Below are 26,502 nucleotides of genomic sequence, written 5' to 3'. Positions count from 1 at the left end.
GTGTTTGTGATGCAATTTCCCTGCCGTAATGAAGTCGTGTAATGTTTGTAACTAATGCTTGAAATCACACACAGGCAGCCCTTCCAGACTTTTCCTCCCAGTTTTCTCCTCAGACAAACGTTTACCAGCGATCTTTTCGAGGGTCTTTACATTTTAGAATCGAGAGTGGGTTTCCATGACAACAGAGAGATCGTTCACACACTCACCGTCGGCTACAGACCACCGAGCCCTTTTGTAAGTGAAGTGGACACAGCAGTATCACAGATAAGAAACAGTGAGAACTTATCATATGTTCAATAGCTGCTTATCTCCCCCAGCAGGTTTGCTCGGCGTTGGTTCATCCTTTCAGTTCGCAAACTCTCCCAGCAGATTCTGAATTCTGTGTTACTGTATCAAGCAACCAGGTGAGCTACTACTCTGTGGACTAACTTTAGGTTAGGAGTTAAGAGTGAGAATTGGAGGCTCTCTCTAGAAAGAGTTGTTGATAAGTCCACCGCTGAGACAGTAAAACACATCTCCTACGAACCTCAACATTAGCTGTAATGATTGGCTTAGTTGTAAAATAGTCAGATACATATAGTAGAATATATTTAATATTATTTTAACGATGCTCTCTGTAACTTTGCCTTAACAACCCAGTGTCCTCGTGACTACAAAACGGTCAGAGAAAGTTTCCATATGAAGTATTTTTGAGAGACTTTTGAAAATTGCCAGGAAAATAAAAGTAGAAACTGCCTCAAAAAAATTCTTTATCTGGTTTTGTAAAAATTAATGTACACATAGTAACGGCAAAATTGGTAACGGCAAAACAAAGTATTTACAACTATCTACACTATTCTGGCACTAGATTAATTTTTATTTTAATTAGTACAATAAACCTTTAGTTACAATTATTCTGCCTTAATGGCAAAACATCCATTAATAAAATGTATCCTCAAATATGTTTAGCATTTAAGTTGTTAGATATGATTTATTTATTTTAAAAATTGAAATCACGCATTAACAAAAACAAGTTAACATTTACAAAAATGAACTCTACAAAACATTTAGAGGCATTAGAACCTTCAAATTTGTACTATTATCAAAATAATGCCGCTTTTTTTTTTTGCAACTATTTGTGTTTATTACACTGAAAGCCTTCAAGTTATTGCTTTAATTTTTAAATAACAAAGTGTGGTTTCCTTTATCGTTTAAATTTCTTAAAAAGTGTTAATCTCCTTAAAAAATAAATCGTCTTCAGACTCTCAAGGAGGTTCATGGGAGGCTGCGTGTTGGAAGCAAAGAGAAGCTGAATTTCTTTGGACAAGTTCAAGCAAACCCTGCGCTCTTGCAACATCAAATGATCAAAGTCAAAGCCAACATCAGCCAACAGCTTCAGGTATATTTTTTTTAAAGATACAACTTTGCTCTAGTAAATTTTGATTGTTTAATAGTTTAGTCTAGGGTTAGTCGGTAGAGCGTGAAGCTCAAACCTTTGACCGGCTCAAATGTATTTGCTGTTTCAGCTGCAACTCCCGTCCTCAGCCGTGGTAGAAGGAGACGTAAGTTGGACAACCAAAAACAGCCCTGACTTTGATTATCGAACCCGAGGAAGACTGAGAGTCGAAAGACAAGAGTGTAAAGTGAGTAACAAACACTTTCTGCATTAATGTGTTTATTGCTTTCAGCGTTTGTGTCTTTAGATTTCTGCACAGCTCAATAGAACCTCAGGAAAACTGGATCTGTATACGTTTGTGAAACATCCCTTTAAATCCAAGCTCCCGAAGACACTTGAGGTTGGCTTCATTTAAGGGTTGTCAGTTGGTTCCGCAATGAAAATGATCACTTTTTGGTTCCTCAGGCAAAAGCCAGTGCATATGTTTCTCCGTCGGCTGGAGGAGGTGAGAGCTCGATGCGTGTGAAGGCTGACGGGAAAGACCGTGTCCTTATGGAGGCCCAGATGTCTCAGTCCTTCCAGCAGGGAAGCAGATCCGTGGGCCTGAGGATGAACCTATCCCAGAGTTTGCTGCCTGCACTCCCTGACCTGTACGTCAACACAACCGCCAACATGTCAGCAAACAGGTATTTTGGGTTTCAGTGGTGGTTTTTAGTTGCAAGTCTCTCTATTTTAAGGCAGAATTGTTGATAAAGTAGGCTAGTAGAGATAAAATTGATCAATCAATGAATCAGTAAGTAATAATAATAATAATAAATCAATAAAGAAGGGACAAAAATCTGTTTAATTTTAGACAAAATAAAAACAAAAATTTATGTTGAGAGAAAGTCTGTCACAGAGTGAAATTATTAACAATATTTAAGACTGATTATTATTATATATATCTTATAAATAGTTCATATGTTTTTATATGAATACATTATTACATACATTTACGTTAAATTTAAATCATAAATAATTTGGTATGATCAGTTTGGAAGTTGAATTTAATAAATTGTATGTATATACATATATATACTGTACATTTATGTGTATATATTCTGGTGTGAATTATTTCAGACAGCAAATTAATCTGAATAAAAAATAGTTGGTTAATGGTAATTTAAAAAGTGTAAACATAATAAAGTTAATAATTATTTTGTTTTAATTTAAGGTTTTAACCCTTGTGTAGCCTCTCGGTCAACAAACATTTGATCATTTTTCAGTAATTTCGTTTTCTTCCAGTGTTTCTCTACATGGCTCGTTCACAAAAGGACATGATGTCATACTAGCCCAGATCAAAGTGTCTGTAAATAACACGAGTGGCGTTCGACTTGACGTGTCTGCGGACCTGAGACACCCGTTCTCCAACTTCATCCTCGTCCCCTCCACTCTGAGCATAGATGCAGGGTTTGCTCGGTCAGAGTCAGTGATCGAAGGTGGGTGAACTAAAGACGATTAACTAGTAGAAAATTGAAAAAAAAACACATACTGTGACGGCGGTTTGACACACAGGACAGATGAGAGTCCGTGTGATGGAGAGTTTGTACGGTGTGGAGCTGCAGCATCATCCTGGAGAAGATCAGAGCAGAGGAGAAGATCCAGGAATGGAAGCCAACACAGCGCTCGACTGGATCTGTGTTCGGTCCGGTGTGGATTATTTGTGTCTGAATGCGAGTCATCAGATTTCACCCAAAGGAATGAGAAATATCTCCACGCGGCTTTCACATTCCTTTCACGAGCTCCACGCTTCAGGTAACTTCTTACACTGGTCTGCTTCACTCAGTGTCAAAATACTCTTTTATTTTCATTAGAATAATGGATGTACAATTTTTTTAAATTTACTAAAAATCAATAGCCATGATCTGGGTCAAGCTCAAGTTTTATCAATCTAATCTGGTGTATTTAAAAACAAAATAAATACGTTGGTATAGGAAGTATATTTAATAGCTGTTTTATTATAATGCATCAAAATCATTCATTGACTATGAAGGAAATGATATGTATTTATTTAAATGTATATAGAATCTTGTTGTATTTAAAAACTATGTCTTCCATTAACACATATGCAAGGGTGGAAGTTGTTCATCTGGACCCAGAGACAACACAAGGGATACTACAAACACATTTGTTTTCAGGCCTTCGGGTCACCTTGACCCTGAGACGACACAAGGGTTCAAGTTTCAGTCTCTTTTAACATTTAGGTTTACCTATGAGCAGCGCTGCTCAGGTCGGATGGGCCCATGACGGCGGTCGACTTTGGGTCACCGCCCAGGCAGAGGTCGGAACGGAACATCTTCAAGCAGAGTTTAATGGAGGAAGGTCGAGAGCGTTCAGTCAAAGATGGGATTTTACCTGCAGCCTGCAGCAGCAGTTGAAGTCGCTGCTGAAAAGAGGAATATCCGACTCATCTGGAGCCAGAGCACATTACCAGGTCTGTGTCTCTGCCAGTAAGAGGCAGAGACACATTCTTTTTTAATAATTCTGTCAAACCTACAGATGAACGAGGATGGGATGGACACAGGCCTGCAGGTACGCATGGAAGATGAACCTATTGTGGATTTTCTTTTCGCTGTTGGATCTAAGAAGGCTGGTGTGACACTTGCTGCATCAATATGGCAACAGATGAAGCTGCTTAACGGAATCATACCCAACTACCTGCAGGTAAAAATGTGTTTTACTATTACTATTGCATGATTATACATGAGGAAAACATTGTTACTATTTTTTTTACCTATATAACTTTGTTTCAAAAATAAAAAAAAACATTTAAAATAAAATAACTGCTACTCTTGGACTGTATATCCAAAGTACATCCTCCTGAAGTTTTGGTCTGATTAAAAATTAATAATTTAAAATAATCAAATATTTCTAATGATGCATAAATTAAGATGGTAACAATATTGCACCGAGCTTAAGTGATGAGTTTAATGAGAGGGAGTAAGACAATGAAAGAGAAGTTCTCGAGTACAAATTGAAGAGCTTAAGAGTATGTATGTAAAAAGTTATTTTATTTTAAACCATCAATGGTTCCCAACCTGTGACAGGTTCATTGAAGGCTTTATTTTCATGGATTGAACTTCAGATTAAAAACGGTAAAAAATAAATCATGTAAAAGTTTGTGTTGCAAACATTTTCACTAGTTTATAGGGTTATTTCTGTGTAAATGTGACTGAAACCTGCATTGTGTCGCACCAGCAATTTTTTGTTTAGAAGAAAATACAATCTTTTTTTAAAACAAAACCTTTCAGTGAGTAATAATCAATAGAAAATAAATTATACAATTGTTTTTGTCTGTTCTTTACGGTGGTTTGTGACCACTGGTACAAACTAAAAACTAACTTTAGTTTCAATTTAAGTATAAGAATAAGAGTGAAAGTTTTGATTAGAAATGTCTATAATAGTTTAAAATACTTTTTTAGGTGTTATCTTTCAGAAAATAACTCCCTGTTAGTTAAATAACCATATATTGAAAATCTTATTTAACAGTGCTCACCCATATCACCTTTTCTAAAGCCAATTAGATAATAAATAAATGAAATAAAAGGTTTAAAAATGTGCATTCCCCTTTTCCCTACTGTTTATTTGACAGCAATAATGACGATCCTGTATTATATATGAAAAAAAAGTAAAGTAAAAATAAGTTCAAATTAAAAAAAAAAGAATTTGAGATTATTCTCTCATAGCAATGAACTGGGAAGCAGAGGTGACTGGAATTTTATTTTTAATTTTCATTATCTTTTTTCTTTACCTTCATTCAATAATGTATGTATGATTTTATGTCCATCTTCTTGTTAATAAAACATATATATTTTTTAAAATATATATTTAGAATTTACTCACATTAAAATAAAAAATAGAATTGATTGGAACTTTTAAAGAATCGTTGACACTGGAGGGTTTGTCTCCACAGGTGAACTGCTCCGGAGACACTGAAGTCGACCGTCTCACCGCCGAGTGTCATGGAAACATTGCCGGTCGTGCTGTGGAGGTACGACTCGTTCGCTCCCGCAGACTTGAAAAAAGACTCTGCTTCTTCCTTTCACTCTCTCACTCCAGCTTGAGCGCTCAAGGTAAAGCCTGTGTGAGCGCCGACGGCCAGAAGTATCTCCGAGCAAACATCTCTCACTCCTCCAAGCTGCTGTTAACACATCTGGGTTTGCCAGCCGAGTCCGGCCTGAGCGTCGCGTCCCGCCCGGGTGGTCGCAGACCCACCCTCAGTGCTAGTTTATCACTCGCTTCTTGGAAAGCGGACGTGAACGTGGGTGTGAGGGCGGAGCGGGACGGGCTGTACGGCTGGCATGGACTTCTGCTTTATGGGTCTGAGAATATGATCCACCGGGCTGAGTTGAGAGGCCGGGTCAGGGTGGAAAGCTGGTGTCACATCTGGGCAGACGTTGGCGGATCGTGGGACTCTGTTGGTACCAGCCTGCTGCTGTCAGTGCGCTGCAAGGGAGCGGGGCGACTGGTGTGGAATGTCAGGAGGGAGCAGGAGGGTGTCTTTGAGAAGACCGCCATCATTATTCATGCTCAGGTGGGAGACTATGGATCTAAAGGACTTTTTAGTTTAGATGATATGATCTATCTGTCCTGGTCGTTACGGATGAAGGACTACAGAGCAGATATGGGCTGGACTCTTCACCACCAATGGCCTGTTCTGAGCTCCGTCATTCCAGAAACGGTGACCTTCAAAGGTTCAGGCCGACACAACGACACGTCCTTCACTGCAGACGCTCACCTTCTCCTCAACAGTGGGTCGGTGCTTATGAATGCAACCGTTAGCTCGGGTCCCTCCCCCGCCTTCAGCGCCAAGCTCCAGCAAAACGTCATCCATCGGATTCCAGAAGTGTTGGTCATCAGGGCGACATCTTCCCACATCCAACTGGAGGTCGGCAGTGACGTGTGCAGCGTGCTCGTCCATCAAGAGAAGAGAGTAGTGGAGGAGGAGAAAAAGAGGAGCTGGATTGTTTCTGTCCATCAGCGATGTTCCCTAGCGAAGGTTCGACAGGAAACAAGTCCATAAACTTGTTTCCCATCAGTAGGAAACTCACAGAGGCATCTTTTCCAGAGATGACTTGTGACTTTCCTCTTTGCTAACTAGCATAAACCACTCCTGTGTCCTGACAGTTATGTTACATATTAACTTTTCAGAATGAATTAACTCCCCTTTATTCCTCAACAGACTCTCCTGCCTCCACAAATGTCAGTGAACTTCTCTCTCAGTCGATCCGGCTGCTCCAGCGATCTCAGCGCCGTGGTTCGCCTCCCGGATGAGCAGAAAGGAAAACTGCACTTGTCGCTCTCCTGCCATCCCAGTCGTCGTGTGGAAGCATCTTTCCAGCATTCTATAGAGTCGCTGCACCTGATGGGGTTCCTCCAGCAAGGATTGATGGTCCTGAATGTCTCGACTGACCCCCTGCCGGCCGTGAACGTCAACCTGGACCTCGGCCGGTGTTACTTCAATGGAAATGTTGGAAATACGAAATCTTCAAATGCTAACATGAGCAGGTTTTTGTACGCCGTTAACTTGAGCAGCTACTGTCCTGCACTTCAGGTGAGTCCCACTCTTTGTAACATATCTTATGTTCTTCTAATTTAAATGTGTGATCATAACAAGAATATTTAGAGAAAATGTTTTTTAACTTATGTACTATTTGTCTGAAATATTTCCAAATACGATTGATTTATGATTAAATGTAAAACAAACAAAAGTTTTCATGTAATTTAATACTAATACGTGGGGTAATCACGTACATTTTTTAAATATTTTTCCCTATTAATGTTTTTTTAATCTTATTTATTTATTCTGATGAGCAACACTGTTTTAGGGTATATCTTTGTATTGCTGTTAGGGGTTAATATGTACCACTATACTGCCAGTTTTTCAACTTGAGGAATTAAAATGGAACTTGATTCCTATAAATCTAGTTAATTTTTATTAACAAAAATATGAATGCAAACTAAAAAATGTAATTTAAACATAATATAACGATAAAAGTTTTCATATTTCTCTACTTTTAACAGTGTCATTCAACATCAACAAATGGCTCTAGCTAATGATTAACTTTCTGTATCTACACTTTACTTTTTTCAAGAAATACCCCTTAAATTCATAGACAAAATATAATTCAAATTTAGAGCTATGAATAGAAAATAACCAATTATTAATGGGTGGGTCAAATGTAATTAAAAATAATATGCATATTTATGAACTTTATATAAATGTATAAATTATAAATGTAGTTTATACACATGTTTTTATCGACAATTAACTCCAACACCTGGAGATATAAAATATATGAATGTGTTATTACATTTTTGTGGTACAAAAATTCCAATTTGTGCCTTTTTGGTGCTCACATTTAAAAATTGTATTGTTCAAAAGATACATTAAGTTATGTCCTTGATTCTTTTCAATTTTAATGTTCTCATTCGTCTCACAGGAAACTGTTCTTCCAGTCAGCCTTGTCTACTCGGGCGTCCTCTCCCTTGTCCCGTGCCAACTGATGTTGACGACTTTCCTCAAAGCCGACAGCCAGGAGCTGTCCCTGGATCTGGGGCAGTCCTGCAGCAGGTCTCCACGAGTCTTCGGGACCCTCAAGCACACGCTCACTGGGCTGAAAAACCGAGGCGTCCCACAGACCCTCTCCATAGAAGTAACCGCTCCTGGTGATCCACAGCCGACCGGCGTCTTGGTGATCAAATTGGGGAATTGTTACTTTCAAGTGGATACAGACAGAGACGTGAGAGGAAGAACACGATGGGTTTGGAGGCTGCAGTCCAAGTGTCCACTGCTTCAGGTACATTTTTGTAAAAAAAACAATTTCCTAAAGGAGACCTCCTGAGGGATCAATAAAGTTCTACTTAACCTAACCTAACCTAAATCTTGACGGGACAAGAAATTGGTAATATAAGAGCAAATTCTCTTCACTTGAAATAGTTTATCTCTTTTTTTCTCTATCTCTATCTAACTTAAATAATTATAATAATAAACAATGTAATAGATATTTATTTTTGGGTGTTTAGAAAATTAAATATTCATCCACTTAATATCAGAATTGTAATTATATAATAATAGTGATGTTCTCAAACTCCTAAAAGGTTGATAATAATAATATTATATTCTGTATTTCTTGTGCCAGGCTCATCTGAATGGCTCAGCATGGTACGACCATCAGGGTTCATGGCAGGCCATGATGGAGACCAGCGTCAAAGGGAAAAAAGGTCTCCTTAAGTTGAGTTCTCATGCACAGCCGGGCTTATCGATGGAGTGTGAGATCCGTCAGAATCTTCCTTTTCTCAGAGGCTTTCCTGAACGCAGCAAAATGAGCCTAAAAACCCGAGGTGAGCGTCATCAGTACCAAACTGAAGCCTTCTTTAACGTGGACAACTGTGAGCTGAAAGCTGCTGGAGCTGTGATGTCACAGCCCGGCCTGCAGGGGTCAGTGCTGTACCGCAACAATTGCACTTTCATTCAGGTGACGCTCTTCCTGTTATCGCGCGACATTAGTTTTCATTGTAACAACGGATCTGATCATTAAATATGTTGTATTTGTAGGAACTTGGCAGTCCTGATGAAGTACAAGCATCTGGATCTTTAGCTGTGTCTGCTGCGGTTGCAAAAGCTCAAGTCTTGGTGGCAATAGACAGTTCAGAGTTGAATTCTTTGGTGTCTCTCAAAAAAAACAAGGTTCGTAGTCTGGATTAAATGTGATTATTTAATGTTATACTTCAATATTTGTCCAGCGACATTCACCAGTGAAAATACAAAAAAATAAAAGACACTTTTAAAATAAAGTCATAAAGTAATATTAAAAGTATGATAGACAAACAACTTCCATACTAATACAAAACAATAATTGGCAACACAGTAAACATTCCATAGAATCAAATATTATTTTAGTAGAACAATCTATCAACAACGATATATAAGGAAAATCTTTGTGTTTTTGTTTGTTTCAGGAACAGAATGAGATGCAGTTGCTGTTTAATCAAACCATTCCTCTTTTGAAAAGCTTTGGTTTTGTGTCAAATGCTGAAATAACTTTGAAATCCGTTCGTCATGGCAACCAGTCCGGCTACTGCCTATTGCACTGTAGTGTACAGAAGCAAAAGGTAAGTGGAATTAAATTTGATCATCGACGATATTATTGCGAAAATCTTTTCTCAATATTTGCAGTTGAGCCATGAAATTAAAATGGAGAAAATGGCGACGACAACAAAGGTGGAGAGTCAGTTGAGACACACTTTTAGTTTTCTGAAGAAACTCGGTGTGTCTGGAAACAGCAGCGTCCAGGTGAAAGTATGTTGTGTGAATGATAAATAAATAAGTTGTAACTGTTTAACTATGTGCAGGTAGAACTGGGCTCTTCCGAAGGAAGCACTCTGAACCTACAGTCACAGTTCGGACAGAAGAATGCAGGACTTAAACTACGGGTGAAAAATTTCTCCTCCGTCAAAGAGATAAGAGGAGTCATGTGGCACAACTGGACCTGGCTCCAAGAAAGAGGTTTTCCTTTTCATGTTCAGGTAAATGTTCACAAAAATGCCATGTTGCCTTCAGTGACAGGATGATTTATTTTATAGGGCTCTTGTTACGTTCATGGCCCTTTGTCACAACTTCATTCTGGAGTTCAGGTAGAAGTTGACGGCTACAAGTTTCTCGTTTCTGGCCTGAACGTGAGCTCGGCTGATGGACGTCTCGCCACTCTCCTCGTCTTCTCTCCCCGGCCTTCTAATCAGAGCCTAAACGCAGCTTTGACAGTCCAGGTCAAAGGTTGGTTTGAAGTTACGCAACAATACCATTTGTCAGTTTTATTGTCTGTGAGGTAATTCAGTGCTACTGTTCACTTAAGGGCCTTTGAGAAGCCTCTCAGTGGATGTTCAAACTCATGAGTGGAAAAGTCATCTGGTGGGGGACGTCGGGGGCTGGGGGTCACTTAGTGTGTCTAAGGAAGGAAGATTTACTCTTAAACACATGGTACTGGATCAAAGCAGCCCCGCCTTGCAGGTAATCCACAAAAAGCTTCAGGATCTGTCGTCTCTGAGCATTTTTTCAATTGAGCCCTGAACGCAGGTGGAGGCATGGGGGCGACTGTCTGGCTCCCAGCTGAGGTGCTCTGTGGCCGTGAACCCAGAACTCACCTCTTCCCTGGCCCTTATAATTCAAGGTCAACACTTACCCGAGAGGTACACACTTAAATATTTGCTCTGAAAAAAAACTCACACTTACACAGTGAACGACAAATGCTTCTGCTCAGCGTGGACCTGATGGTGAAGGTGGTCCAGAATGTGCCACAGATACTGATCCACATCCCCTCTCAACTCAACCTGCGCACTCAGGTGAATTCAGTGTTTTGACTCCTTAAAGGACACGTTTTTAGAAGTATTTCTCTGCAGCTTAATCAGTCCAGATCCAGTTTGGGGGCCTCGATGGAGCTTTTTTCAGGACGGAGGAGGCTTTACGTGCTGGGAGAGCTGGCAGCGGTAGAGAGTGGATACCGTCAGACTGTGGAGCTCAAACACTCATATCCCCAGGTAATGTTCAGATCATAAATGTGTTTTTAGTCTTTCTCTTGCTTTGATTTCTTTCATTTATTTGCAGAAGCGCCACAATTGACTGAGATTAAGGTGCTTAGTGCCGGTGCTTGCAGTGCATTTATTATAAAAGCAATAAACAAATGACTATTTGTCCAGGACTAGATGGGAAAACAAAGCGCTCAGACAAATCTGGGCGCTCTCTCCTCTCACTCTGCTCCCACAGAAAACATGTGGTGTATTTATCCTTCCATCTCTTGCTGTAGCCAGCATAAAGACATGTTTTCTTGAAAAGTCTTAGATCAGATCATCCCATTACAAAAACAAATTATGAACCTCATAAACAAAAACAACAGTTATTTAATTTTCATGTATTCTTTCAATTTGATTTAATTTGATTTAATTTAATTTAATTTAATTTAATTATGTATTCAAAATACCAGAGAAAATCCCTTGATGTTTTAACAGTACTGGCAATGAACGTTTCCTGATTTCTGAAAGCACACTATGCACGAACATTTTTTTCTTATGACTCCCCCTGTGGTAGAACGGTGTAACTGCGATGTCTTGAAAAGTCCTGCTGCCACAGTCCGCATGTACATTGGTTTACAAAAAGAGAGAAATGCTTTCTTTGGATCTTTTTCCTATTACCTGGTTAAGTCAAAATACAAAAACTCAGCCATTCTGGAAATGAGTGCAACCAATAGAGAAGTTTCTCTAGTAAAGAGCATAATTTAAATAAAATCTGGATCTACTGCTGATGGCTGGTCATCAAATATGAAAACAAAATAAATGATTTCAAAATGTTACGTAGTGTTAGTTTAAGTCACCATTTCAAATAATATACATTTTGTCGTTTAAAAGCTCAAACTGCTGCCGAGGACAGTCGCAGTGAGGACCGTCTATGAGGCAAGAAACTGGAGTTACCAAGTTCAACATGGATCTGTGTTTGGTAATCAGGAGTTCCGCTTGTTTGGTTTGTACTCGTCTCCTCCAACACCACAATATGGGAACCAGACTTTTAAAGGTGAACATCTTTTTTTTCTTAGTTTTTCTTTCAAGCATTTTCTATTAATTTAAAACTAAAATAAATAATTTTAGGTCGTTACATGTGGCTGCATGCTTTTGTTGTTGAATTCTTTCCCTCATAATATGAAAAATAACAAACTAATACTGTTTATTCTGTTTTTAAATATAGTCCAGATCACTTGTGCTCCCCGCTTGACCAGTTTGAACGCCACGCTGGAGGGTTCTCCACTGAGTCGCCACGACAGTGTGTCGCTGGCCTGGACGAGACACGGCAGACAAGAGCAGGTGTGGTGTCACAAAATAAATGAACTTGTTTTCTGTGAAACATACATGTTTGGGTTCCGTCAAGGTGAGTGCTGCAAGCTGGTGGAGTCAATCCCAGGAGATGAGTGAGACCAGACTGGAGCTAAAACAACCCTTCATCCCAGCGGTTCGGCAGATATCCTTTCACACGCTCTCGAGCGGATCGCAGAGGGAACAGATCAGCAACCAGCAGGTGCTTGAGTTATCTCATTTAAATCATTCTAATTAGAGCTTTTACACTTCTTTGTCCCGTGCTTCTCCTGAAGAGGTTTTTCATTCAGTCCATAAACACATGGGACTCATCTAGAGCAAACTTTCAACTTTGTTACTTAATCTAGTTTGTTCATTACGGGCATGACTGTTTACAAGATCATCATCACATTTCATCTTGGTTCAAATAATACAGTAGATGTCCGAAAGGGATATGAAATGTTACAACAGTAGGCAATCAGTCTCATCTTATAGCCTGATATGTCACCAGGGGATCCATTTGACAGAGAGAGAAAAAAGTCCAGTGTATTTTATTATCTGTTATTGTTATCTGGATGGTGTGAGGGCCCTTTTATGCCGTGTTCTTTTATTCATCTGAATCCAAATCCTCTGCGGCTTCCTTAGTGCTTAACTCGGCCATACACTCCAGAGCTTTGGTCAGGTCATCTCGCATTCTTGTCATGTCAGAGCTCATCCCGAAACCACAGCGCTCCGAGTAGTTGGTTGGCGATTTTTCTTGTTTTCCGATATTGCATGAAGATCCCACATCCCAGGGCGACCATTCCGATTGTCATGAACGAGAATATGTCCACATCCAGTGCGGGGGAAGGCACGAGACCCTCCACTTTTCCCAACCATCCAGGGTGTAGCCGGACATCTTGTTGAGAACACTCTGTCAATGGCATCATTGTCTAACACCTGCAACCGATGATTTTAGCGTAGTCCGTACCCTCCTTTGCCTGAAGTACATATTTCCTCTAAGATTGTGTCTCTCCTCTCTGTCATGAAATAGTTTTTGCACGTTGTGAGGGAGGCTTTTGTTAGCAGCCTTGTACATCATTTGTGCCCTGCGGATGTTTATTAAGTCATATAACTTAAGAATGTTGAATTTAATGTATAGCTGATTTGTGTGCCCTGTAGTTGGCATGATGTAAGATTCTCATAGCTCTTTTTTGGAGTTCAAGGCATTTGCATGTTTGTCTCCACACAGGTGTGGAGAGACTAGTGTGTAATACAACAGCTGAAGTTAATAGACTTTTCTGTATAAGCATCCTTTTTCCCCCTAAACATGCTTTTTATTACCTCTCACTTTTTCTTTGAATATTGTTACCTCCAGAAAACACGTTCCTCTCAGAGACATGTGTTTACACTAAACACAAAATTCTTCCGACTTAGACCCATGTGTCCTGGGACAGCGCGACGCCGGGAAACGTCTCCATCACCCTGAGCAAGCAGTGGCAGCTCAACTCCAGCAGGGGACAAGCCTGTGTCCTGTTTTCACCGGAGCAGGTAGTTTCACACACCAAAATATGAAGTGGGACTTATCATTGGGTCGGGTTAATATTGTCTTGTTATTTTTGTAAATATGTATATATAATATAGTGCAGATTTATTTTCTATTCTATTTAGATTCTTTCTTTTCTTTTTAATATTTTATTTCTGGGTGTTTTTATTTTTCTTCTGGTATATTGCTCTTGCTGTTTGTTAAAAAGAATTTCCCCTCGTGGGATAATAAAGGGATTCTGATTCTGATTCTGATTATTCTTATAGGCTCACTCTTTCTTAATGATCTCTGTTCGTCCCTCACTAAACACTACAATTCCTTTCCGTCAACATCACTTTTACTTTTGTAAGGTGTCTCTTCATAACTGTTGGCATCTATAATCTCTGTTCCATATCTTTTCTTAGACACTGGCAATATCAACATGAACATTAATCTACATTTTAAACCAATGTGCAGGCCACATAAAATGACTTGGCGGCCATATTTGGCAGAAGTGCCGTGAATCAGTTGTGTGTTTGTCTGTGTGCAGATGACACTATCCACTATCAAAGGTTGCATGTCAGTTGGTCGGCAGGGCAACTCTTACACACAAAATGCGGAGCTGAAATGGGACGACAGGAGCATCAAGCAAGGGTTGAAGTATCAGGTAAACGCAACTTTTCTTTGTGTGTGAATGCAGACTTTAAATGTGACTCCTCTTGTTTTGTTTTTGTTGCAGAGAGCTGCAAGAGGAATGCAGAGTGTCCAAGTCAACGTGAGCCTCGACAAAATGTTTCCAACTCACTGTCACTCACACACACTGCTGGCTAAAATCCGAACCAACCTCAGAGATCGCCTGGAGCACACAGTGTTTCTTGGGCTCTGCCCAACCAAACCGGTCAGTTTGCAACACTTTCCCTTGTCAAGAACTTGTGTAATATCACTGTGTCATTTAAGGCCAAACAAACATGATTTTTACATCAGGTACTCATTTTAATGAAATGTCAGACAATATATGGTAAAATGTTCTTCCAAAAAATGATATATTATTTTATTTATAATTATTTAAGTATTACAATTGTATACAATTTTTAAAATTTTAATTAGAGATTTTGAAAATACGTTTAATTCAATCAAAAGACAGATCAACTTATGGTTATTTTATGAGGAACAAGTCTTTTTCCCCACACTGGCTTTGAATGCAACACTCGATCCCACGATTAAAACCACATCCAACCCAATCACTGTCCATTATTCTCCCCAAGATCGTGTCGTGGGCTGGAACCCATCGAGTGAACTCGGGGAAAGAGCAGTTCTATTCCCGATCTCGTCTGTCTGTGACTGGACAGCCGCCCCTCTGCAGTCTCACTCTGGCTGTGATCAACTCCTCCAATGCTCAGAGCACCAACATGTCTCTCTTCACTGAGGTAAATGCCCTGAAGGACTTGCATGTCATACTTCTTCTCCAGAGACCTTGACATGACATTGTTATTATACATACCAGAGATCACAAGAAAGTCTCTTAACTACGCCCATGGGACAAAAGCAGCCACGTACTGCACTTATGATCTGTTGAGTGACTATCGTTCATTTCAGACAAGGGGCCTTCAGTAATCCATTAAATCAACTGCCAGACTCAGAGTGCCTCTTTCAATTAGACATTATTAGAGAGGAGAGACTGCCTCTCAAGTTGTACGACTCGGTACAAATGCTCTCAATGTTTTGTTCACAGAATTACTGAACTTGTGGTTTTCTCTTTATTAAATCCTCATTTGTAAGTAAGTAAGTAAGTAAGTAAGTCATTTTTATTTGTATAGCGCTTTTCCAGACCAGGGTCACAAAGCGCTTAAACAATCAAAACAATATTCAATAAAGTATATACTTTAAAGGTCAAGATAAAAACTGATGACACAACAGGAGTTCCAGAAAATCAAGGAAACAAATAAAAACGTCTTAAGATGTTTCTTAAAGGAGTCAGTAGACTCCATCAAGCGCAAACAGAGAGGAAGATCGTTCCAAAGCTTAGGAGCAACAGTCTGGAAGGATTTCTCTCCTCTGGTCCTGAACCGTGTGCGTGGAACCATCAGTAGATTCTGATCCACAGACCTCAGAGCCCGAGCTGGGGTGTAAAGCTGGATCAGATCAGTGATGTAAGGAGGAGCCTGACCAATAATAGCTCTGAAAGTAAGAACCAAAATGTTAAGGTTGATCCTGAAAGAAACTGGAAGCCAGTGAAGAGTTTTAAGGATCGGAGAAATGTGAGTTCTTCTACTAGAGCGGGTCAGAATTCTCGCTGCAGAGTTCTGAATCAACTGCAGGCGAGACAGCTCCTTCTTGTTAAGACATGAAAATTGTTGCAGTTGTGTTTATTAACTAATTCAGAAGAAAACTATACCCATCATATCATATATTTATCATAGAGTTTGTCACAGAATCAAGAGAATAATTAAAACTTTAGTACAAATTATGAAAAAAGGTAAGACTGAAAAAAATCTCTACATTATTTGTGAATGATTGTACATAAATGACTGAGGCATAGAGTCCGATTTGATTTATTTATTACAAAAAAATGCCAGATTTTTCTTTCACCACAAACTTCACCATCATTGAAAAGGTATATGGAATTGATTGAATTCATCTTTGGCAATAAACCTGAATAAATTGCGAATCTGCTGATGTAGTGTGATAAATGATCGAACATTAAATGTGAAAAATATTGCACCAGAGTTGATCATCATAAAATGTGAAACTCTTGCGAGGCAGGAACATTATTTTCATTCGCTGTGTCCTGTTATGTTCAGATTTAAATTGTGAATAATTATTTTTAGTTACAGTCGGGGGGGGGGGGTGAGATGTACCACTATACTATGACCTTTTATCAACTAGAAAAACAAGTGTTAATGCTGACAAATTATATATAGAAAAAGGATCAAATAATATCAGCAAAGATTATAATAATATAAGGGATTATTTGATATAACATTTATTTTGAAGATTCTCATTGTAAATACCAGAATGTAAAAGTAGTAAATGTATAGGTCAGAGTACCACAAACAGTAAATGTGATTTACTGCAAAACTCTAAAAAGTTAATTGTTTTCTAAAACATGTTTTCATATAATGATTTAAAACCTTCAACATGTCATATTTTGAACAATGAAATGGTGCAACATGACATTTAAAAAAGATTTTGATTTGTTTTATAATGAGGATCAAAAACATTTCTAAGTAAAGGTTTATAGTTTGGATCTGACCTGCATTAGTGCAGGTATCGGGCCGTATGTGGCCCCTCGGCCACGCCTTTTCCAGGTGTGTTGTAGCTGTTATTGAAGTGTGTATTTCTCAGTCTAGAATCGGGAACTGGACCCTGGACCTGCAGGGCAGCGCTCTGTCACGCCCTCTAGTGTCTGGTTTCCAGCTGCAGGCTAGATTGGATGGTAGAGAGACGATGTGGCTCGACAGCACATTAGAGGGGAAATGTCTTCAAACCTCAGCAGGCCATAAAAACGGTATATAACTCCTATTTCCTACGCTTGTAAAAGCCCCATAAACATACCGTATGAACATGATTTACTGCAGGAACGGGACTGAGTGAGAGCGTCGCTGCACTGGTGTGTGTGGGATCAACTCGTGGTCTGGTGTTTGATGTTCAGAAAAGAGATGATGGCAGTAAACCTGAAAGCTTAGCTAGTTTATCCATGGAAACAGCCAATCAGAAGATGATATTGAGAGCGACAGGCTGTTTGGATTGTCTCACTGCATTAGAGGTCGGTACAACAAGAAAGTTGTCATGTCTCATGCTACGATTGACGTTTTTTTTTTCTTATTCCCACAGGCACGACTTCTTTATTTGGAGACGAAGCTACGAAATATGATGCTGGAGAGAATGAATACAATACAACTAAGCATCAGGGAACTCCAGCATCAGGCAGTAAAAAGACGCACACATGTCCATGTTTGGTTATCTGACTTGTACTAGTACTTTAAAGTCTTTTTCCTCTTTTTTTCATTTATTTTTAATTTGTTCATGAAGTTCAAAAAAAGCAAGTATAATGATAAAATAAAAGTAGTAAAAAATAAAGAAAACATTTTATATATAAAAAAATACTTGTGAACACAAATAATTGCATGATAAATTAGCTTAACAAATACACTGAAGTACAACTAAAATAATCGAATATTAAAGTAAAACTATTTAAATGTCAAAAGTACAAAGAAACAAATGTAATAATAATAATAAAACGCAAAAACAATTTGAAACATAACCGAACCCTAACAATTTCTGTAACAATATATTCTAATGTATTTTTATTTTGTATATGTATATATACAACTATATTTTTATAATAACATTTTCATTTCATCTTTTTTAAATTATTTTCTGTACTTAACCTACATCTGACTTTACCATATGTTTCTTCAAACGTTTTCAAAAACTTTTTCCTTCCTGTCTTTTCTCTCTAAGTCCAGAGACAGTCAGTTGCTGCAGGATTTCAGCACCATCTTGTATCACACTCACCTGAAAGCAGAGGCTCTGTTGGGGCACAGAGACGGAGGTTTGGCGTCCAGATGGAAAACGAGTTCCCTTCGCCACTTCGTGACCGTCAGCCTCCCTCGTGTTCTGGCTGTTCTACAGCATGCTTCCATACTGGGACAACAGGAACTGAGGAGTGAGTCCTGGCTTTTACAAAGATTAGTTCCCACGGGCGAAATGTGCGCTTGTGTCCTCAGTTAGTGTCCACATGTGCAGCTAACTTTGATATGTTTGATTCAGCAAAAAGAAATATCCGTCTGCTATAACTTTTCTGGAAGACTTTTCAGCCTCTATGATACAAGACACAAGCGTTTCATCTTTCTTATTTTCTTCTCATATTTTACAGAATTGTCTAACTAATGTTTTTATGATTCTCTTCACTATGTAACTTTGTCTGGTCGACCAACCCAAAGAGTCTTTGCTTCCAAATAAAGTACTGAGAGACTTTTAAAAGTTACCAAGAAGATAGAACGAAAAACTTTATCTGGTTTTGAAAACAGTAGTGAGATTGGTGAAACACTATGTTGTTGCAGTTACAGTGTACCAACATTAGGGTGAGCCAGAAACAATAATTAGATCCACATACTGTGGCTTTAAACATTTGAAAATGTCATCATGTTGCAATATTTTCGAAGTAATCTAGATATCTGCTTTTATTTCCAAGTTGGAACACACTAGAAACCTTTGTTGGTGTCCAAAAAAAAGGGCTCCTTTATCTCCGTATAAAGAAATAGAATATTGAGTTACTTACATGTTTGCCCATTTCCAGCCAACCCTGAAAATAAAATCCAAATTCATAGTCTAGTTTTTAGAGATTGTGAGGATTTGACTAGAGCCAGACTCAAATGCAGATACAACAACCAAACAACAGACAAGACAGAATTAAATGACAATGTTTAATCACAATAGTTCCAAAATAAATGCAATTAAAAGCAAAGGGAAGAAGTTTTAAAGAGTCCATATCACAGTTCGAAGCAAACTTAAAGAGGGGGCGGAGAACAAAAACTCAAGGAGACTGAAAAAACAAAGAGAGCTACAAAAATACGTGCTTACTAAAATGACAAAATGTAGGCTCAGGCATTATCAGGGAAAAACACTATAAACGAGAAAAGTCTAATCCATGAAAACAAAATATAGAACGTACACACCAGGGAGTGACGATTATAACCTGGAATACCGTGGAACTCGGGAAACAGAAAGGACAAGTTTAAAAATAAAATATGAGACAAGACATGACAGAGATTCTGCTCATATATTCATCTAGCCACAATTATCTATATGTATATATGGTACTTTTGGAGTCTATAACATAATGAAAGTAAAAAATATGAACATTTATAGAGTATGGATATTTTACAAACTCATATATAAAGTTAAATTTAAAACATTGTTTTTGTCTCCAGGGCCTCTGGCCACTCTTGCAGGTGTGTATCAAGACGTCAAGGGTCAAAAAGTGGAGGCCTTGTGGAGGGAAATCGTGTCCATGTGTAGTGATGGTCTAACGCAAGTCCTGACTGGACTTCTGGAAAACCCTCAACTGAAGCCTCTGGCTCAGGCAGGTGTCGGTGCGCTCAGTATGGCCCTTGACGTGGTACGTCCTGAGACAGATTGTGACCCCATTAATTGTTTTTTGAGTGGATAGTAAAATAGAGTTATACGGTTGTGTTACACGTGTGATGTTCCAGACAGTGATTGATGGTGTTTTCCGTGAATTAGGCAGGACAGCACACATACCAGTGGGCAGACTCTCGGATGGCGGTGGCTCTTTCTGGAGTTGGAAAACAACTGGCGTCTGTCTACAAATTTTCTCCCAGGTACCCCTCATGAGTCTCCTATGAAGGCTAACCTTTACGACCTTGTTTTCCTTTAACTCCTTAAAGAGCTACATAGGAAGCGAAACGATGTCCGGCATGTCAACTACAAAGCGAATGTAAGGAAGTAAATGATCATTCTACCATGATGTGGTTACAAATCTTTGAACGGAGGGCCATTTAAGTATGGGGTCATTTAATGACTTAATGACTTGAGGGGGATTTAAAAACTGTTCCACTTACCTGCTTTTTCTCTTTGCACGATTCATATCCAAGGGGCCTTTGTATTTGCATGTGAAAAAATCGGACAAATTATTGTGTCAAATAAATCTTTAATGACACTGTAAAGTCATGTTTTCTGACAGCACTTATATATATATATATATATATATATATATATATATATATATACGGGTTGGACCAGATGCGGCCCAGATTGACGATGAATGTGTTATTCTAACGCTCGGACTTCTTTGATCCGTTTTGTGACGCTGCAATTAAACTGCTCAAACAGCGAAGGGAGCCAGAAACAAGTTTATTTACAAAATAAAGGCTCTTATCAGTTTCTTGTTTTGTCATCCTGAAAACAATGATGACAAAAATCAGAGAAATTGTGTGGTAAAAAAAAAATAAAAATGTAAATTATTGGTGCTTTAAGACAGTGGTCCCAAACCACTGGGCCGGTCCAAGAGGAATTTGATACCAGACCGTAAAGAAAGGCATTATCATGGAAGAAATTATATGTGTTGCATTGATATTGTATTTGTTGTAAGCGGTTTTATTTGGAGAAAAAAAAAACTCTCCAAAGTCATATTAACCTGTGACTCATGTCAAGATAGTATTTCGTTCAAGTTTACTTAAAAATAAAGCAGTGAAAAAGAGTGAAACACTAACTGTATAGCAGAACATTTTGTACAACTCTTGTAGAGAAACAAGCTCGGGGGCTTTTTCTGATTCAGCGTCATGGTGAGATGTATTTTACTGCACTAAAGGGTTTTTGCAGGTCGTGCATTTTTGTTTAATCTGTTAGTCGGTCCATGAAAATAATGCATACTTTAAACCAGTCCACGGTGCTAAAAAGGTTGGGGACAACTGCTTGAAGTCTTAAGTATTTTTTACAACGCCATCTGGTTTAGATGGTTTCACTAGATGTTTTTTTTTTAATGTTTTTTCCAGAGACGGCTCAGTAGTGGTGTCTCTGCCGCTGCCTCCACTCTCCTGGTCCAGGCTGGCTCAAGTGGGCGTGGTGGAGATCCTCTTGGAGCAGTGGATCCTGAGCCCTCTGCAGACTCTGCTCTCCATCAGACCCACAGCTGAACTCTATCGTCTGAAGAGAAAAATCATGGACAGCCCCTTTCTTCGTGAGGAAGCTTCATACTGTACTTAAGGGAGTTTTAAGGGAAACTAATGAGTTGATTTAAGTGTCTCTTAATTAGATCTTAGACCTCTATTGTACTCATCAGTGTCTGTTTGTACAAAACTCTCTTTTAATTGAAATATTTACAAATCTTATTAACCATAACCACACCCACTCGGTTGTGATTGGTCAGACAGTCTCCACCTCCAATGGACTTATTGTATAAACAAAGCAGGGCGTGATTACAGCTGGTTGGGGGGACTCTGCTCTCGTAACCTCTCGTTCGCTGAGATTTCTTTTTTAAATCGTCATTTGAAATCAGGAGAGTGGGTCAAGAGAGTTGGGTTTTCACAGTAGCTGCCCTTTAAGAAATACCTGATAAGAGACAACAAAACTTGACATTGTGGTGCAGAATTATTGTTTCTGTCTTACGGTGTTTAAATGATTGATTCGCTTCATCTTCTGACTCTGTTATCTTCCCTAGATCGAGCTCTGCTAGTGGCAGATCGGTTCGTTCTAACGTTCGACGGTCACCTGTACACACTTCCGAGCTCATGCCCGCTCCTTCTATCACGAGACATCAGCACAGATCCCTCGTTCACACTCGTTCTTAATTCAGACTCACAGAGTTTCCTTCTGATGGAGATGAACAACAGATCGATCAGTATTCGGAACGACGGACAGGTATGTTTCGACCTTTGATGTCTCTGTGTTTACTGACATATTAAGCCCCTTTTGTTCCTTTTTTCCATAAGCATTTACTCAACTTTGTATTCATTTCATTTGTTGTTCCTAATCATGGTTGAAGTCTCGTCAGATTGTAGCGACTGAAAAAGGAACAAAGAGAAGGAAAGTTCTGGTTTAATGCTCTTCATTGAAGTCCAAAGTCAGTTGTTGATGTTGTAACTTACGTTGTCATTTATATTGTTGTTTTTTGCCTGTGATGTTATTGATGCTGTTGTTGTTGTTATTGTTTTAGTTCTTGTTGTTACTGCGTTACTGTTGTTAATGTTATCATTTTTGTGACATCAATTCTTCTCTTATTTAAAGTTGTTGTGAGCCATTGTTTGCATTTATGTTGTTTGTGCTGCTTTTATATTGTTATTGTCTTTTTTGTTTGTACTGTTCAACTTGTTGTCATTATTAAGGTGAGTGTTTAAAAAAAAAAAGGTTTGTTTTAGATATATTTTTGGTTATAATTGTTACCTTCATTTATTGATTTATGTCTGTAATTTGATTTATTTGATGGTTATTGTTAGAATTGTTGTTCTTGTTTTTTGTTTGCAAGGTTATATAAGTTGTTGTCATGGATAGTGTTCTTAATGTTGACGTCCAGTTTTCTTAAACTATCAAACTGTCAAACATGATTCTAAACGAGTAATATGAATGTGTGTGTGGCAGGTGGAGGCTGACTGCACAATAGTCACACACACGTCTCACAGCGACGCCGGCGTCTCCATCCGAAGAGGACCCAACGTCGTTGAGGTGTCCACTGAGAATGGAGTATCCCTGTCATGTGATCTGACGCTCAGGGTTTGCAGTTTGACCATTGACGGATGGCTGCACGGTAGAAGATGAAAATAAACAAAAGTGATTTATTTGACGCTAATTTGACTCATGATGTGTTACAGGGAAGTTCACCGGTGTTTTGGGCACCAACGACAACGAAGCTGGTAATGATTTACCTCTACCTGATGGCCTCCAGGCCCAACACATGGAGAGCTTTTACAACTCCTGGCAGGTTGGTACACGGAGGGTTTGACACGCATTTTTCTACATAAGTTCTTAAAAACGGTTTCCTGTGTCTTAAGCTGAATGAGGAATGTACCAGACGCTCAGCTTCACCAGAACCTGCTGTCAGCCCAGTGACATGTGGCTCTCTGTTCTCTTCTCCTGAGTCTCCTCTGAGTTCCTGTTTTAAAGTTGTGAGTATCTCACTACACACATGTGGTCGAACAGAGTATTAATGTGACAGGGTGTCAAAATGACCTGCTTCTTCTGCCCTCTTACGCTAAAGGAACCTTTCTCAGTTTGATGGTTTCATTCGAAGTCTCTGAATAGTGAGATCTGTCTTCACTTTTGATGTCTGGCTCGACCAGTTTCAGAGAAATACAAACCATACACAGATTCCCCTGCAAATGTCACCACCAGTGTTTGAAAAACCTTTTCAAATGCATGTATTTTATTTATATAACTTCACAAATACCAAAGTTACTCTGTGAAAACGACTTGTGTACCTTGTACCTTTGTACACACGTATAGCACTTCAACTTTAGTTAAAGAATTCAGCTTCCATTTTGAGTTTCTTCTAACTTTAGACCTACCCCTCTCAGACTAACCCCAGACCTCATATGATGGGGGAAAAAAAGGTATTTTATTATGCCCTAACATTATAAAAAATTGAACATTTAAATATGATATCAAAAGACTTTTATTAAAAATATATTTTTTGGGGGGGGAAGGAAATAAAAAAAAAAAAACAACAACAAAAAAATCTGGTTAAGAGTGAAAGGACTTATGAATAACTTTATATAACATTATATAAAATGACCTCATGAGGGCCAAATAAATACAATAAAAGGGCTGCATGTGGCTGGTTTAAGGGATATAGTTTGGCTACCCTTGGATTAAAAAGGATAAATGTAAATACGATTTTTATTCATGATAGATAAGGATTTTGTTTCACTTATACTTGAGACACATTTACAGTTCACTTGTACTTCACTTATACTTGAGACACATTTACAGTTCACTTGTACTTCACTTATACTTGAGACACATTTACAGTTCTAAATGATTATTAAAGTTTACATAGATTGTAGTCTTAATTTTGACCCATAATTAAGGCACGGAGGTCTTGCAGCAGAACAACAGCAAAGGAATGTGAGTGGATGTGATGTTAAAATCGAGTGTTTGCTGTCAGGTGCATCCAGGCCGGTTCCTCAAGGAGTGTGAGATGAGCTCATCGGATGCTTGTCCATTAGCAGCTGCTTTCGTTCTCCTCTGCCAGCAGAATTTTGTCCCGCTAAATCTTCCACCACCATGTGGTGAGTACATTTTTAAGAGAACCTAAGGAGCGAATGATACTGGCTAAAACGTACTTTGACAAACTGACTTTTGTTTTCTTCATGTTTCAGTGCGAGTATGACAGCTTTAGAGGTGGACGAGGAGCGGAGACGAGTGAGTTGTGATGCACACTAGCTGCTAAAAGAGACACTTTGATACCACTCTTACACAACACATGTTTAGGCCTTGGACGACTTTTGAAGTGTTTGTACAAATCATGTGAACCTTCTAACCAACCGCTTAGTTTGATGCATTTAGTTAAACTAAATCAGATTAAATGCAACCACAGCATATTTCTAACACTGTTTTGGGGAATAAAGTTTATTTTTTGAAGTCAAAACATTGAACAGACCTCTTCTTCTCACTTAAGATGATTGGTCGTTCAGATATATAAATATAGTAAAAGGTGTGACCTCTACATGTTCTTAAAAAGCATGCTGTCATGTGAAAGATATTAGAAACTAGATCCTGTTCCAAGCTATTCTAAGTTTGGTTGTTGCAGAAGTGTATTCTCATTGAAACGCGTTGCATGTGCACGAGCTCTAGGATGATGGCCTAGCACGTCTGCTAAAAACAAACAGGGTTGTTTGATTATTTTAGAGCAATTCCTCATGTTGAGGCTTCAACACAAGATGGACGTTACAGATGAGCAGTATCGAGGTATTTGGATGCGTTTAAGTGTCTCTTTGGATGAAGATGAAGACGAGGACGTGGCGCATGTTACCGCAGGGTTAGCACGATCGTCTCACAGCAAGAAGGTTGTAGGTTTGCTTTCAAGGTCGGGAGAAAGGCAACTTGTGACCTTTCTGTGTGGTATGTTCTCCCCCCGTGTTGCAGGGGTTTGCTCCGGGCACTCCGGTTTCCTCCCACAGTCCAAAAACATACAGAGGTTGATTGGGAAATTGTTTTGTGTGTGAATGGTTGTGTGTCCTGCGACAGACTGGCGTCCTGTCCAGGGTGTCCCCCGACTTTTGCCTGAAGAAACTGGGATAGGCTCCAACCCTACTGTGACCTCCATAAGGGATTAGGGGCCATAGAAAATGAATGAATGAAGACAAGGACAACTGAGCGCTAGTCGCTACATTAGCATTGACTGATATTTTTGCCTGTAACTCTGAATAAAAACGGATTACTCCGAAAATGATCTCAACTCTTAGCAGACATGAGGGTGAGTAGAAAAATCATTTCATTTTGCCAAATACGTAAGATTGAAGATATTGTAACTGGCTCCCCCTAGTGTTGGAACAGGACAACCTAGATGATTTGGAACATCTGGTGCCACACAGTATTTGCAAGGGAAAGGCTCTTCTAGTTTAACCTTCTATAAAACTCTTTGGTCGTCCCTTCCACTCTGGGCGGGTTGCCTGGTCAAATTTATGAAGTGAGGAGTATCCCAAACAGCTGGAGAGCCCACTGTCCGGAACCAGTCACTCTACATTTAATGTGAAATGTTGCATAGTGCTTCTTTAATGACCTCCAGGATGTGGTTTCAATGTGATGTATGGTGGCTGTCCCTGTTTAGTATCCCTAAGTATGGAATCATTGGTTTGAACAATTTTGTATCTGCAAGCAGACGCAGCTGTTGAATACTTTTATCTTTCAAGCTCCTTTGTTTGATTTGTGTGTGGGATGTAGGATTTTTCTTTGAGCCTCAACATGTAATTTAAATGCCTGAACGCACGGAGACCAGCGCTTCACACGCACTTGATTATATTGTGAACATTATTTTGGCGGAGCCAGTCACAGGACCTTCTCTCCCGGGTCTTATATCACCATTAAACTCACTCGGTATAAATCAGCGACCCTGGCTTTTTAATGGCCAAGCATGACTTCAAAGTGGTTCCATGCCAGTCGGTGGGCAACACAACGTTACTTGTCCAATTAGTGACTTTACAACCGTATTCATTTCAAGTAGAAATACTCCATTATTGAGCCTTATAATAAATAAAAAAGAACAGGATGCGCTGCATGTGTTCAA

At 39.1% G+C, this 26,502-nt stretch overlaps 1 protein-coding gene across 1 annotated transcript in view; it reads left to right on the top strand.

Moving 5' to 3' along the window:
• Positions 1 to 24,822, top strand: part of apoltp (apolipoprotein lipid transfer particle homolog) — a 38,242-nt gene extending 13,420 nt beyond the window's left edge. Inside the window, exons 30-72 of the mRNA XM_087811366.1 lie at positions 75 to 234; positions 321 to 404; positions 1,241 to 1,378; positions 1,506 to 1,622; positions 1,683 to 1,775; positions 1,841 to 2,061; positions 2,660 to 2,853; positions 2,930 to 3,169; positions 3,619 to 3,848; positions 3,914 to 4,078; positions 5,328 to 5,405; positions 6,597 to 6,968; positions 7,858 to 8,214; positions 8,557 to 8,892; positions 8,973 to 9,104; positions 9,377 to 9,529; positions 9,594 to 9,710; positions 9,770 to 9,943; positions 10,001 to 10,190; positions 10,270 to 10,424; positions 10,491 to 10,603; positions 10,675 to 10,756; positions 10,814 to 10,951; positions 11,816 to 11,978; positions 12,150 to 12,265; positions 12,330 to 12,476; positions 13,670 to 13,783; positions 14,308 to 14,424; positions 14,497 to 14,655; positions 15,023 to 15,184; positions 17,103 to 17,265; positions 17,336 to 17,523; positions 17,592 to 17,687; positions 18,222 to 18,426; positions 19,694 to 19,881; positions 20,007 to 20,104; positions 21,278 to 21,462; positions 21,943 to 22,142; positions 22,860 to 23,025; positions 23,090 to 23,199; positions 23,270 to 23,383; positions 24,382 to 24,505; positions 24,596 to 24,822. Coding sequence (XP_087667492.1) covers positions 75 to 234; positions 321 to 404; positions 1,241 to 1,378; positions 1,506 to 1,622; positions 1,683 to 1,775; positions 1,841 to 2,061; positions 2,660 to 2,853; positions 2,930 to 3,169; positions 3,619 to 3,848; positions 3,914 to 4,078; positions 5,328 to 5,405; positions 6,597 to 6,968; positions 7,858 to 8,214; positions 8,557 to 8,892; positions 8,973 to 9,104; positions 9,377 to 9,529; positions 9,594 to 9,710; positions 9,770 to 9,943; positions 10,001 to 10,190; positions 10,270 to 10,424; positions 10,491 to 10,603; positions 10,675 to 10,756; positions 10,814 to 10,951; positions 11,816 to 11,978; positions 12,150 to 12,265; positions 12,330 to 12,476; positions 13,670 to 13,783; positions 14,308 to 14,424; positions 14,497 to 14,655; positions 15,023 to 15,184; positions 17,103 to 17,265; positions 17,336 to 17,523; positions 17,592 to 17,687; positions 18,222 to 18,426; positions 19,694 to 19,881; positions 20,007 to 20,104; positions 21,278 to 21,462; positions 21,943 to 22,142; positions 22,860 to 23,025; positions 23,090 to 23,199; positions 23,270 to 23,383; positions 24,382 to 24,505; positions 24,596 to 24,606 — 6,865 coding nt within the window. The 3' untranslated portion in view covers positions 24,607 to 24,822. The remainder of the gene's footprint in view (positions 1 to 74; positions 235 to 320; positions 405 to 1,240; positions 1,379 to 1,505; positions 1,623 to 1,682; positions 1,776 to 1,840; positions 2,062 to 2,659; positions 2,854 to 2,929; positions 3,170 to 3,618; positions 3,849 to 3,913; positions 4,079 to 5,327; positions 5,406 to 6,596; positions 6,969 to 7,857; positions 8,215 to 8,556; positions 8,893 to 8,972; positions 9,105 to 9,376; positions 9,530 to 9,593; positions 9,711 to 9,769; positions 9,944 to 10,000; positions 10,191 to 10,269; positions 10,425 to 10,490; positions 10,604 to 10,674; positions 10,757 to 10,813; positions 10,952 to 11,815; positions 11,979 to 12,149; positions 12,266 to 12,329; positions 12,477 to 13,669; positions 13,784 to 14,307; positions 14,425 to 14,496; positions 14,656 to 15,022; positions 15,185 to 17,102; positions 17,266 to 17,335; positions 17,524 to 17,591; positions 17,688 to 18,221; positions 18,427 to 19,693; positions 19,882 to 20,006; positions 20,105 to 21,277; positions 21,463 to 21,942; positions 22,143 to 22,859; positions 23,026 to 23,089; positions 23,200 to 23,269; positions 23,384 to 24,381; positions 24,506 to 24,595) is intronic.
• Positions 24,823 to 26,502: the final 1,680 nt, after the last annotated feature.

Source organism: Callionymus lyra, chromosome 16, assembly GCF_982586985.1.
Source record: "Callionymus lyra chromosome 16, fCalLyr1.hap1.1, whole genome shotgun sequence".
NCBI classification, from domain to species: domain Eukaryota; kingdom Metazoa; phylum Chordata; class Actinopteri; order Syngnathiformes; family Callionymidae; genus Callionymus; species Callionymus lyra.
Note: the sequence above shows the minus strand (reverse complement) of the source record. Positions and strands in the feature narration are given on the sequence as shown.